At 39.6% G+C, this 14,917-nt stretch overlaps 1 protein-coding gene across 1 annotated transcript in view; it reads left to right on the top strand.

Moving 5' to 3' along the window:
• The window catches only part of oma1 (OMA1 zinc metallopeptidase), a 28,054-nt gene extending 16,933 nt beyond the window's left edge, over positions 1–11,121 (top strand). Inside the window, exon 8 of the mRNA XM_079831061.1 lies at positions 9,701–11,121. Within this exon, the coding sequence (XP_079687187.1) occupies positions 9,701–9,964 (264 nt within the window). The 3' untranslated portion in view covers positions 9,965–11,121. The remainder of the gene's footprint in view (positions 1–9,700) is intronic.
• The last annotated feature ends 3,796 nt before the right edge of the window (positions 11,122–14,917 follow it).

Raw genomic sequence — 14,917 nt, forward strand, 5'->3', positions numbered from 1 at the left:
AGGATTAGATAAAGTGGTTTGAGTGAACAATTATCAGTATTTAACCTGACGAAAAGATATTTATTCAATATTATCCACATTATATTTCTCCTTCAGCAGCATTGAGAACTTTTGTAATGATACGTTTGGCCATTAACTTTGCAAACACATGAGCAGAGTCTCTGCATTAAAGACCCACGAAAGGCAGATCAACGAGCGACTACATTTCTCTCCGATATGGTAGGAAATTAAATTGAAAGTGGGGGATTTGAACTGTGACGATGATTGACAGGGCAGTTTAAACGGTGACGGGACGCACGTAACAGAGTCTGTTAAAGATGACGAAGTGGTATGTCCCAAAGCTTGCATACTCTTCTGCTACACACTCAAAAGTATGTACTTTTTCTCCACAAAAAGAGTACATACTTTTAGGACCTAGTAAAAGTAGGCGAATTGGGACGCAGTCACTGTCTCTCTTCTTCTTCTTCTGCGTGACAAGAGAGTGTCAGAAGCGTAAAGTGCCGCAGCACCAGCTTGTTTACCGGGAGCGCCATCTACTGAATTTGCACATTCACTCTGCGCATCGTCAGGGAAATTCGCTTGGGTGTGAACACTCAATACGCACTGAAACACGCTGGCGATATTCGTCCCGGTGTGTACAGGCCTTAAAGGTACCATAAAAAAGGATACATTATCAGTGTATTGATTAGAAAAAATCTAAATGTAAATATATAAATTATTTTCAAATGGACAAATGTTTATTTTAAATATTTATTATTTAATAGATTTTTTTTTTAATGTAACAATAAATTGATAAATCATTTTTAAATGCATAATTTAAAGGGAATTTTATAAAGCTCTGACAGATTACTTATCTTTATGTGGTGGTTGCCTTTTTTATTGATAAATCGAAAAAAATTAACAGTGGTTACTCCTACATGTGAACTGTCCAATGGTATTTTTACACAACCGACCAATTGCTAAAGAAAAGCAGTTTGCAAATGGATTACAAAATGCAATTAATATTTTTAAAATTGAGTTACCAATATATTGTTATTGTTGCTATATTTAATATTTTAAACATGAATAAAATAAACAGTTTAAACTATTTATATTTATTTGTCAACTAGAAAAGTAGTTTTTTTTGTGGTTTTTAATTTGTTTTTTTATTCTTTAATACATTCATAATTTATTTCTTAATTTAATTTAAGTTGCACTCCTATTACTCCTTACTGAACAGCATTTGGTTGTGTTGTGTAGTATAGTGTAAAAAAAGCCTGAGACCACTAGTGAAAATACTTCAGTTTTGCATTTCTACAATTTAGTTTAGGGTCCAATTCTCACTATTAACAGTTGTTTATTAGCATGCATATTACTAGGATATTGGCTCTTTATTAGTACTTATAGAATAAGGCATTAATATGTGCTTTATATGACCATATTCTACATCCCTTAATCTTACCCAATACCTAAACGTAACTACCTTACTAACTATTGATAAGCAGTAATTCAAAGTTTGAGGCGTAGTTTATAGTTAGTTAATAGTGAGAATTGGACCCTAAACTGAAGTGTGTCCCAATTTTTTTAATGACAAAAATAAATTATTTAAAGACTGAACATTAATTTCACAATGTTGACATCCACCCATGTATGTACGACTGCAGCACTTTGCAAGTTGTGTAAAACTTGATGATCAATGATCTTGATGGTGCGGCAGTGGCTCATGTAGGTTGTCTACAAACCGGAAGGTTGCTGGTTCGATCCCCGGTTCCACCTCGGCGCCTTGCATGGCTGACACCACCGTCGGTGTATAAATGGGTGAGGCAATATGTAAAGCGCTTTGGATGGCCATGGGTCTGTTGAAAGCGCTATATAAATGCAGTCCATTTACCATCAAGTTCTCCATCCTGATTTGAGATGATCCAAAGAGCACCCTTCGGCTTTAATGGAATCAAGGAAATGGCAATGGAAAGCTCTGAGAAAACAACAGACACTATTGGTTAGGTATGTGATAAGATTGTTCATATGACTGGTGTTTTCAGTACTTCTACCTCACAAGCGGAGAGCTGTTTTCTGTATTTAAAATGAGCAGTATGTTCTGGGTACTGTATTCTCTTGATTTAAAGAGTACCCATCAGAAACACCCACCGTAGGGCTCGCAGACGTGTCTGAAATCCAGACTCCACCAAAACTAACAAGATGTCTGGAGACCCCTTTGCTCTGGAGCAAACTCCAACTTCTACACACATGCCTTAGACCACGTTCATTGTGGAAGTGAACAGATTAATGCTCTTCTGCTGGAGGGGAAAATTAAACCCAAAGGCCTGGAGGATCCAGGGATGGCAGGGACGTCAGAAAACTCAACATTCATATGGTGGAACCCTTAGAACAGTACCAGCAGCTACAGAAGAGAGCCTTCATAAGTGATTGAGGCTAAATAAATCATGTGAGCTGTTATGCGGTACATCAAGATATATAGTGCAATGCATGACAGTGATTTGTTGGAGAGTAAATTGAATTCCATCAAGATCTTATGCTTGATTCTGAACAACTGCAATTTCCTCTCATGAAAATGGCAGCATTCATGGTGGCAGTCAAATAATCATACTAATGCAAAACTGGATTGAGTTAGTGTTTGTCCAGGTGTCACCTGATCCGAGGCGACATCTAGGTATAGTCAGGGTGGGCTGAGCCCACCCAATCAGAATTTAGGCACCGATAGTGTTAGATTGTTTTTAATTAATGCACAAATAAAAAAAAAACAAAAAAAAAAAAAAAACTGCTTGAGTCAGGCAGTGTGTTGAGTGGTTTGATTAAAATTATGTCAAATGTTTGCCATCCATCCATCCATCCAGATTTCATATCACTATATTCATCCATCCAATATTTTTTTTATTAATCCACTGTTCAGTTGCATTTATTTGATCAAAAATACAGTAAAAACATTATTATTGTAATTTTGTTATTACAATTTAAAATAACTGTTTTCTGTTTGAATACGTTTTAAAATGTATTTTATTCCTGTGATGCAAAATTTTCAGCATCATTATCTTCAGTCACATGATCCTTCAGAAATCATTCTAAAATGCTTCTTATATATCATGTATAATGATCATTTTGTTATTTTTGCACCAAAAAGCAGAAATAAAAAATTACAAATGCATATTAAAAATCTGCATAATAATTTGATATAAATAACCTGTATCTGTCATAAAGAAAAAGGTTATATCAGTTGGTCTTAATAATATTTTTGTGGATTATGTGTACAGTGTGTTCCTCTTTTGGTGTGTACCGGATATGTATAAGCGTAGCGTTCCATCCATATGTTAAGTATCTTGTGATGTTAGGCACCAGATGGAAAATTATAAATCACTTTCACACTTTTAAGAGTCTTCAAAAAAAAAAAAAAAAACAGGCACCATAACACCTACTTTATAATGATGAAATAATTGCAATTTGCAATATGTTGCTTGCAAAAAAAATCCCTCAGAATTCACAGCTATGGCCGTCGACAGAGAAAAGCAGATGGTGTAGTTACAGTATTTTCCAGCAGGGGTTAAGTGGATGATGCCAACCCTTAACCACTTGCTTTAAACAAAGAGCTCAGGTTAACATACTGTTTATAGAGTAAACTTTAGAGCAGGTTGGACAGTCATCTACAGGAACATGTTCACCTCCCCATCACACACCAGCTGCGGCGGAAGGATGCGTGTGAATGTGTGAATTTTAGTGCCGTGCAGGGGCCTTACTTAACCTTGAGCTTGAACTCTTAACAGTCCTGCCTGCTTACTCGCACACTCCAAACACAGAAGAAACAGATGGCCAGGACACTAATTGTCCATCAACTGTAATGCGTGTGTGTTTCTGTTGTTGAGTGGAAGCTATTACTCCTTCGGGAAGTTATTTTAAAACGCCCTCCATCTCTCTCTATTCTCACCCTCTTTAACCTGAGCCAATGGAGATTCGTCCTCTGTGTACTCGCTAATGAGAATTACCATAGTGGAGTGTGTGTGTGTGCCTGTCTGTCTTCTGGTGCCAAGAAGACAAGTGAATTTGGAAGACGTAGCCTTTATATAATAGTGACTGTTTGAGAGTAACTAGTCTGACTTGTTCAGATTCAGATTTCCATAGGCAGTTGACGTCTATGATATGCTGTGTTTTATGCTGGGACAAGACATGCTTAAAGATTTTCACATCAGTGTGAAAGGCGTAGAAAGACGACATATACTCAAAATTGGATTTTTGTTAATTTGGATTTGTATTAAAACAGCTCTTGTGGGGTGTTCTGGTCTGTAGTGGTCAGTATCTATGAAAAAAGTGGTCCAAGGAAGGAACAGTGGTGAACCAGCGACAGGGTCATGGGCGGCCAATCCTCATTGACGCAAGTGTAGAGCAAAGGCTGGCCTATGTAGTCTAATCAAACAGATGAGCTACTGTAGCTCAAATTGCTCAAGAAGTTAATGCTGGTTCTGATAGAAAGGTCTCAGAATACACAGTGTTTTGCCTATGGGGCTGCATAGCCTCAGACCAGTCAGGGTGCCCATGCTGACCCCTGTCCACTGCTGAAAGCGCAGACATGTGAGCATCAGAACTGGACCACGGAGCAATGGAAGAAGGTGGCCTGGTCTTATGAATCACGTTTTCTTTTACATCACGTGGATGGCCGGGTGCATGTGCGTCGCTTATCTGGGGAACACATGGAACCAGGATGCACTATGGGAAGAAGGCAAGCCGGCCGAGGCAGTCTGATGCTTTGGGCAATGTTCTGCTGGGAAACCTTGGGTCTTACCATCCATGTGGATGTTACTTTGACATGTACCCCCTACCTAAGCATTGTTGCAGACCATGTACACCCTTTCATGGAAACGCTATTCCCTGGTGCTTTGGCCTCTTTGAGCAGGATAATGCGCCCTGCCACAAAGCAAAAATGGTTCAGAAATGGTTTGAGGAGCACAAGTTTGAGGTGTTGACTTGGCCTCCAAATTCCCCAGATCTCAATCCAATCCAGCATCTGTGGGATGTGCTGAACAAACAAGTCCAATCCATGGAGACCCCACCTCGTAACTTATAGGACTTAAAGGATCTGCTGCTAACATATTGGTGCCAGATACCACAGCACACCTTCAGGGGTCTAGGGGGTCCATGACTCGACGGGTCAGGGCTGATTTGGTGGCAAAAGGGGGACCAACACAATATTAGGTCATAATGTTATGCCCATTATTATGCCGTAAATTTATATATAATAATGTACTTGATATATTATTTTAATATATTTATCATACATATTTAATATATATTTAAACATTTATAATTTAACCGGGTTTCATCCTTTACTGGCATTGTTTTTGAAGCAAAATTCCTTTATAAACAAAGAAAGAAATAGGTTTTTTTTTTTAAATAATTAAATTTTTTTAAATATTCAGAAATTTGTTTAGTGACTTAGCACCAAGTGAACTTATGGAAGCTTGTTTCTGCCACAGAATAAAAAAGGTAATTGCGAATTTTTATTTCACAATTCTGACCTTTTTTTTCCTAGAATTGCGTGATAAAAAGTTGCAATTGCGAGTTATAAAGTCAGAATTGCAAGATATAAACTCGCATTTCTGAGAAAAAAAGATTTTTGGACCATAATTGGACTTTATAACTCGCAATTGCAAGTTTAAATCTCACAATTCTGTGAAAGAAGTCAGAATTAACAAGATATAAACTTACAATTGCAAGAAAAAGAGTTTATATCACACAGTTAGCTAGCCTGACAAGCCAGACCCACATCAAGATGTTGGGTCTGGGAATACACCATTGGCAGGGCTCAATCCGAGAGGCGGGATAAGCGGTTGTCTTTCATTTGCCATCTGCACGCAATAGAATAGCGCTACAACCAACCAGAACGCTATCAGTGGTGACAACAATCACAAGCGGGTTGTGGCTGAGTCCCATGCGTTTTCCCACCAGCGGAGCTAGCTGGTAGATTCAACTTTTGCCATACCCGGTCGGCAAAACTCCGAACACATCTTCCTTTTTTAAGAATGACTTCAGTGCCGTAATGTTCTTTGTTAGCACGGATTTCACGTGGAACCGTCACAACTCTGCCGTCATTATGTTAAGCCCGCCCACCGACTCTATACACGCTGTGATTGGCCTGACTGGAGTTTGGTTTTTCAAGCTCGTAAGTCTACGGAGAGTTGCTAGACGACCCTGGCTGCAAATTAGATTCGCTGCCACTAGGGTGCGTCTACATTTGTAGGCTAACAGTTAGCAGTTATGACTTTATAACTCGCAATTGCAAGTCAGAATTGCGAAATGTAAACTTTGTTTTTAATCTGTAAAATAGTCAGTACTTGTTGCTTTTAAAGCATGCATCTTCTTTTTAAAAGTGTTCTGTGTCACTTTGGTCGTAAGTACGAACTGATGTGTCCCTCTTGGGTAATTGTTCTCAAGCTTTATTCCAGCCACTCTTTCATCAAGTGTCATTTGTTTTGTGTAGTTTCCCTAATGGCCTGGTTCTCAAACATTGCAGTGCTGCTTAAAACTGCCCGTCTTCCTGGATTGAGTGTGTATTTAGCAGCTCAGGCTGAAACGTTCTCCCCAGGGCAGATGGTTCAGAATAATAATTTAACTAGAAAATTCTTTACGTTAAGTGTCCTTTGTGCTGGTTGTTCATGTTTCAAGAGGCACTATTGATCTAGTGTTATGAGGGCTGTTTCCCCATCACCCCTAATGGAGGTCAGAGGTTATAGTTCAGGGGTCACAGACATAATGCAGTCGGGGCTGTGTTTTTGACAGATCAGTCTTTGTAAATGTGTATGGATGTCTTTAATGTAGGACAGGGGTCGGGAACCTTTTTTGACCAAAGAGCCATTTTTTTCATTTTTGGTTAATGCATTTTTCCAAAAGAGCCACAGTAAAAAATTATATACATTTTTTCAATAAAATTTCAACAGTAGTAATTATTAGGTCCATAACTTAAAACAAACAAATGTGCAGCAAACAATAAATAAGTTACACTATGCAGGGCTTTCATTCTGAGGTTGAGTTATAAATCCTCTTCGTGTATATCGCACTTTTATTATTTATTTTCGTTTACTGAAATCTCTATATATTTAAGTTTATATAGCCTACTTTTACATTTTCGCTGCTGTTCTAAAATGGTTTTCGGTTACCTTAAACAAGCGACAGCTGCTTGAATCTGAGTGCAGGAGCTGCAGGTGTACCACAGAAACGTAAGTGACACTCGCGAACAGCACTGAACACGCGCAGACGGTACAACTTGAATATTATTATCATAAACTTTTCATGAACTTCGGTAAGCTGTACAATAAGGGAATTGTAATTGGCAGCTTTTTTCTGCCGAGAGCAGATCTCTGTTGATGTGTCTCATTTTTTTATCGATCATTTATTGGTAAAGGGTGAGAGACCTGGCGAACCACATGATTTTTGTCAAGAGCCAGGTGTGGCTCGTGAGCCATAGGTTCCCGGACACTGATGTTGGAGATCCTTGTCAGTGTTCATCCATCCATCCATCCAATAACTACTTCAAACCATCCATTTATATCACTATTTTCATCATTCCATCAATCCACTTCTTCAAATTTGGATGGATGGATTGGAATAGTTATTTGATGTCATTTCAATTAATCTATACATCCATCCATTTTATCAAATAACTATTCCAATCCATCTAGATTTCATATCACTATTTCCATCCATCCATTTACATTTACATTTAGTCATTTAGCAGACGCTTTTATCCAAAGCGACTTACAAATGAGGGCAATAGAAGCAGCTAGAGCAGTCGAAGGGCAACAATATCAGCAATATGCAAGTGCTGTAACAAGTCTCAGTTAGTCTAGCACAGAATTTTTTTTTTTATTTTTTTTATTTTTTTTTAATAAATAAATTAGACAGACAGACAATGAATAGAATGATAAGTGCTATTCTCGATCGGTCAGGTGTTGCTGGAAAAGATGTGTCTTTAGACGTTTTTTGAAAATGGCTACAGACTCGGCCCCACGAATTGAGATAGGCATGTCATTCCACCAGGTGGGAACGGTCCAGGAAAAGGTCCGTGACAGCGATTTCATGCCTCTCTGGTATGGCACCACAAGGCGTCGTTCACGGGCAGAACGCAAGTTCCTGGAGGGTGTGTAAGTCTGAACGAGAGAGTTTAGGTATATTGGTGCAGAGCCAGTGGATGTTTTGAAGGCGAGCACCAGTGCCTTGAATTTAATGCGAGCGGCTATTGGTAGCCAGTGCAGACTGATGAGGAGAGGCGTGACGTGTGCTCTCTTCGGCTCACCAAAGACCAACCTCGCCGCTGCATTCTGGATCATATCATCCATCTATCATATCATCCATCCATCCATCCATCCATCATATTACTATTTCCATCCACCATATTACTATTTCCATCCATCATATCACTATTTCCATTCATCCGTCATATCACTATTTCCATCCATCTATCATATCATCCATCCATCCATCCATCATATCACTATTTCCATCCATCATATCACTATTTCCATCCATCCATCATTTCACTATTTCATCCATCCATTCATCCATCCATCCATCCATCATATCACTATTTCTATCCATCCATCATATCACTTTCCATCCATCATATCACTATTTCTATCCATCCATCATATCACTGTTTCCATCCATCATATCACTATTTCCATCAATCTATCATATCACTATTTCCATCCATCCATCCATCATATAACTTTTCCATCCATCCATTATCCATCATATCACTATTTCCATCAATCTATCATATCATCCATCCCCCCATCATATCACTATTTCCATCAATCTATTATATCATCCATCCATCATATCACTATATCTATCCATCCAATCACTATTTCAATCCACCTTCCAATCACTATTTTCATCCATCCACCCATCCAACCACTATTTCTATCCATCCATCCATCATATCACTATTTCCATCCATCCATCATATCACTATTTCCATCAATCTATCATATCACTATTTCCATCCATCCAATCACTATTTCAATCCATCCATCCATCATATCACTATTTCCATCCATCCATCATATCATTATTTCCATCCATCCATCATATCATTATTTCCATCCATCCATCATATCATTATTTCCATCCATCCATCATATCACTATTTCCATCCATCCATCATATCACTATTTCCATCCATCCATCATATCACTATTTCCATCCATCCATCATATCACTATTTCCATCCATCCATATCACTATTTCCATCAATCTATCATACAATCCATCCATCATGTCACTATTTCCATCCTTTCCAATCACTATTTCAATCCATCTGTCCAATCACTATTTTCATCCATCCATCCATCCAATCACCATTTCCATTCATCCAATCACTATTTCAATCCATCCGTCCAATCACCATTTCCATCCATCCATCCATCCATCCATCCATCCATCATATCACTATTTCCATCCATCTATCCATCCATCATATCACTATTTCCATCCATCCATCCATTCATCCATCATATCGTTATTTCCATCCATCCATATCACTATTTCCATCAATCTATCATATCATCCATCCATCATATCACTATTTCCATCCATAAAATCACTATTTCAATCCATCCGTCTAATCACTATTTCCATCCATCTGTCTGTCCGTCTGTCTGAAGGTTTGTAGGTCAAATCCATCTGCATTAATCTGTCGTTCTCTGTGTTGTTATAGGCTCTGGAGCTCCGTGCACGCTGTGACTGTCCCGCCCTCCCCGAAGTTGACCCCCGTGTTGTTTTCTACAAGAGCGTTCAATTGCTTCTAGACAAAATTGAAAAACAAGAGATGATGGAAAAAGAGGAAAAGAATGAGAAAGAGAGAGCTGGAGTCCTGTTGCCACTCCCTCAAATCCCTTCTGTCCCGGCTCAGGGGTCTCAGCCTCAACTGGGGGGAGTGCTGGCCACATCCGCTCTGCCACAAACTCTGCTCAGTAAATGAGACTTGATGAAATGTGACTGACAGGGACAAATTCAAGCTTTCCTTTTCACTTCTCTTTTTCTAGTCCAGTAGCTCTGAACAAGGCCTGAGAGGATCGTCGATAGAACCAGACAGTTTTTATTTTTGGATCCATTACATTAGTTGTCACTTTAATAGACATTTAATACCTACGTCAACCTCCAGCTGTACGGAGTTGGAATGGGTGTATGTACATCATGTGTGTGTGTATGATGCTTGAGTTTATGCCCTCAATTCAAGTATCCGCGGCAGTGCGTTCATGTTAATAATGGAGCAATTGTAAATGGGCTTTTAATTGGTTTTAATGATGTTATTAGCATAAGACCCCTGTGAAGTTGAATGCATTATGGTGTACAGTACATTATTCATCAAACATCTGCCTCTGCTTTAATGCCCCCTATAGATTCTAGGCTGTGATATAACTCTGCTGTATAGCAGCTAATGTCACTGATTTTGAAGCTGCAACACACTACATTATTTAGTGGATTTGTCAATGGGCAGCTGACCCCAAATTAGTCCAATGCTTGTGATCTTGGCTAGTGTTGGTTTTATTTTTTTAAATACACTGTGTTTGAAGGCTATGAATGTAAAGAATATGTGACTGAAATTACAATCAAGATAAATGATTTTCACTTAGCAATGGTACATTTTTCAGCACCTTACAAAGTGTTTCAAAGTGAATGATATTTGGTTAAATAATTATCAGGAAATGAATGGCCCAAATCTGAATAAGAGTTTGCAGTGGATTATGGAGGGCTACTTCCCACATGAAATACCACTGGCATCCACTTTCGAAGAGTTTTTTTCGATCCAGGAGAGCATCTCATTGTACTCCAGTGGTAATGTTTCTTTTTTCAATTCTGTGTTATTTACAGTCATTTATCTTTGCTAAATTACCTAATTTATTTTCAAATATCATATATGAAATGTTTTTGCTGCTGGCAAGGTTTTAGAAAGACTGCAGTACATACAACAGCAGCCTAAAACAATTGTGTACAAATTGCGTTCAGCATTGATTTTGGGGTATGTTGCATTGCTGCCTGATTTGCATGATTCCTTCAGTGAATAAGGTGCAAAACAACACCATTATCAGCAGGGGACATCCGTTCTTAGTAAATTCCTCTGTGTTTGTTTGCTTTAATCATATTCAGTCATCTTTATCTGATTTTACAGGTAGGATTCAAACTGTTTCATTTGTACTTGCATTCAAAGGCAGAGCATAAAACATCTAAGCAAGCAGACATAAAGCCAGCCAATCTGCTGCTGGCGCTTCCTTCCCTAGAGGCCACTTTTTATAGAGTGATGTACCTGTAAAGTGCAACATGTTTCTGTCTGTCAGACAAATGTGATGCTGCACTCTGTGCCTTTAACAAGGGGAAATGACGGAGGAGAAAAGCACCATATCGAAGAAAAGAGTGATGCATTTGCTCTTTCTGGGCGGTTTTTGAGCAGATGGCTATATTTGTCTTTTCACCCACCCACTAGCTATTTCCATACACACTGAGGAAGACCTCTCACTGAGAGTTGCCATGTTGGTGTTGATGTTATGGCTCTGTGTCTACATTTGATCAACTTTTGGGCTGATTATAGTTCATCCACTGATGCCACTTATAGAGTTTGTGTGCATGTCATGCTCCATGGACCGAGTGTGGAATCCCAAAATGTTCTTAACTTTGTTCAGGTAACTGGTAATTGGGAATTCTAGCTAAAACCTTAATCCAGTAGTTGGTTTTTGGAACATTGCATTTGGTTTCTAGCCCATCAATGCTGGTTTGGGTGGTTGATCAGCTGGACATCAATCTAGTAGGGATGTGGTTGTATTGGGAGACCATCTTGGTCCATTTTAAGATTCTTGACCACCAACAAACTTTTATATTCCATAAAACATTGGACCACCTTAAACTGTTCTACAGCAGGTTGGTAGACCATTCCAGTCAAGCCAACAAGAGCATTGACAAGACCACTGTGGACCAAAACAAATTAGCTATCACAGTATATAAAGAATCCTGTACACCATAAGCTGGTGTATTTGGTGTATTTTTCCAGCTGAACCCACGAGCAGCCAGTTGGTACACAATCTCTTTCAAGCAATTTTGAGCATCTCAACCACCATAAACTGTCTACCCCCTTAAACTGGTCTAATCTGGCTGTTGCTGAAGGACCCATGACCAAGATGGTGTAGTACCTCAACCAGTAGACCATCTTGGTAAAGGTGTTAAGAGATTCTCAATCACCAACAAGCCAGCTACCATGTTCCATAAAAAAAGCTTGACCACCGTAGGTTTTTCCAGCAGGACCCTTGACCAAGAAGGTCTAGTAATATACCTCAGCTAGTTGATTGACCATCCTGTCAAGCAATTATGAGCTTTGTAACCAGCATGTACAACTGATAAACTAGCTGCCACTTAAGATGGGCTGACCTGGCTTTTCTAGAAGGATCCTCAGATTGGTTTACAACAAACCAGCTACCTATACATAAAACAGCGTGACCAACTTAAGTCAGGGTGACTAGATTTCTCCAGCAGGACCTTTGACCCTACTACTTTAGCCTGGTCCCGTCTAGCTGGTATTTTAGCTAGTCAACCATCTAAAAACCAACTTTGGGCAGCTAGAAACCTTGAATCTTGTCCTTAAAACTTGATTTTATAGAGTGATGTACCTGTAAAGTGTAACATGTTTCTTTCTGTCAGACAAATGTGATGCTGCACTCTGTGTCCTTAATTCACCTGGTAGACCATCTTGGTCAAGGTGTTAAGAAATTCTCAATCACCAACAAGCCAGCTAACATGTTCCATAAAAAAGCTCGACCACCGTAGGTTTTTCCAGCAGGACCCTTGACCAAGAAGGTCTAGTAATACCTCAGCTAGTTGATTGACCATCCTGGACAAGCAATTATGAGCTTTGCAACCAACATGGACGACTGATAAACCAGGTTTACAACAAACCAGCTACCTATACATAAAACAGCTTGACCAACTTAAGTCAGGGTGACAGGATTTCTCCGGCAGGACCTTTTACCCAACAAAGGTCTACTACTTTAGCCTGGTCCCGTCTAGCTGGTAGTTTAGTCAACCATCTAAACCAACTTTGGGCAGCTAGAAATCTAGAATCTTGTCCTTAAAACCTGATTCCACCATTTTCCAAAACGTTGGGATACCACTGCAGTAGCACTCCCACACAACTGCTGTTGATCTGAAAGTTCAATCCTCCATCTGTGGAAAAAGAAAACATGTTTTGATCAAAAACACAGTCCAAAACTGCAATCCACGACTCAATCCATGTGGTTGACAATTATCTACAACTGTGCCTCCCTCCAGGCTCAATTCATGCTTAAGCATGCTCCTTTCTGTTTTTAAGTAGGACACATCTGTAGTTTTGCTGCTGTTTTGGCAGTAATTATCTCTTGTTTTTAGCACACTTTATCCTGTTAATGTCTCTTTGACTTTGAACGAATGTGCTAAACTGTGTTCTTCGATGGTAAAACAACACACAGAGCGTCTGCTCAGCTGGTTTTGGTGCAACGGCATCTGTTTTTGTTACCTGTATAAGCAAATGTCTCACCATGGCCTTTGGGGCAGGATTCTTCTGACCCACTTAGTAAAAATAAATCTCCCTTGATGGAGGAGCCCTTTGAAGGTGTGGTTAGAAAGTGTGCCTGTTTAAATTCGGCAGCCGTTGCCATGGTTTTGTGACCTAATCCCGCAGCCGATGTTCAAATTAGATGCAAGCTCAACAGGACGCAGGGCGAGTGTTTAAACCCCCTAAAACAAACGCAGGAAGTTAACTGTAGGGAAATGTGCTGCCTCCACCTTCTTTTGTACTGCTCTGTGTAATATTTTACTGACTCTGACTACTGAGATGCACTGTCTGAAGGTGTTTTGTTCTCTATGCGAGTGTCACTAGACTAAGCCAAGCATAATAAATCAAATCAAACACTGACCAGGAAAACTAGACTCTGTTTACACCTGGTATTAAGATGTATTTTGGTCGATCGGATCACAAGTGGACGATGCTAACGGGGTCTAATACATTTTAAGCTTGTCCACTTTTGACCACTTCCAGAGGTAGTTGAAAATGCATTGGACTGGATTGCAACCACAAAACGGCAAAAAAAAGCCTATTCTTTACCTACTGAACTAATGCGTAAACATTATGGGAAGCGCGCTAGCGAGACGGGATTTAAACTGTAGGCTGAAGACCAAAGTTTGGTTTGAAGACAAAAAACGTACCAAGCACAATGTTCTCTCCCCATTCTTGATTGCTAATACAAACTCGCAGTCGCAGCGTTCGACGTGGTCTTGCCGATATCAGAGCAGAAACAAAAGCTGCTGCTCTCCGCATGTTTATCTGTCTCCGGTCACATTCATATGTAAATTGCACGAGTTTATTTTGTCCATTAGATTGAAAGATCTGAAAAAGGCCATACCCTCCCCTCAAAGAAATTAGGACAGAAGTGGTTGAAAGTGGACAAAAGAGAGAGAAAAAAAAAACTGGTTTAAACAAGAATGTGTCTCCCTCATCTACTTGTGATCTGATCGATCAGAACGCATATTAAAGCTGGGCTATGTAACTTTTCCGTCCACTAGAGGTCGCCTATTCAAAACAAAGGCGTAGTTTGATGACGCCATGTTTGAGCGCAGAATCTTGGGACATGTGGTCTTCACCTCACAGCCGGTGGAAAAGAATTGGGATAGGACTCGAGCAGAAATCATGTTCATGGATGCGATTATTAACGTTATTTTAGAATGAAGCAGAGCAGGACCGAGTGTTGTGGAGGTGAGCAAGGCCGTAGGAGTGATTGTTAATAAGAAGAGTGGAACACACGCCTCGCGAGCAGCGGGACTATTATGGCATAGTCGTCAGCGGGACTTTTATTACGCCACAGCGCCACTTCCGCTTTTCCGGTCATGAGTGTGAGGTAACGCAGCTCTGTTT

This window comes from Gobio gobio (genome assembly GCF_949357685.1).
Source record: "Gobio gobio genome assembly, chromosome: 12".
NCBI classification, from domain to species: domain Eukaryota; kingdom Metazoa; phylum Chordata; class Actinopteri; order Cypriniformes; family Gobionidae; genus Gobio; species Gobio gobio.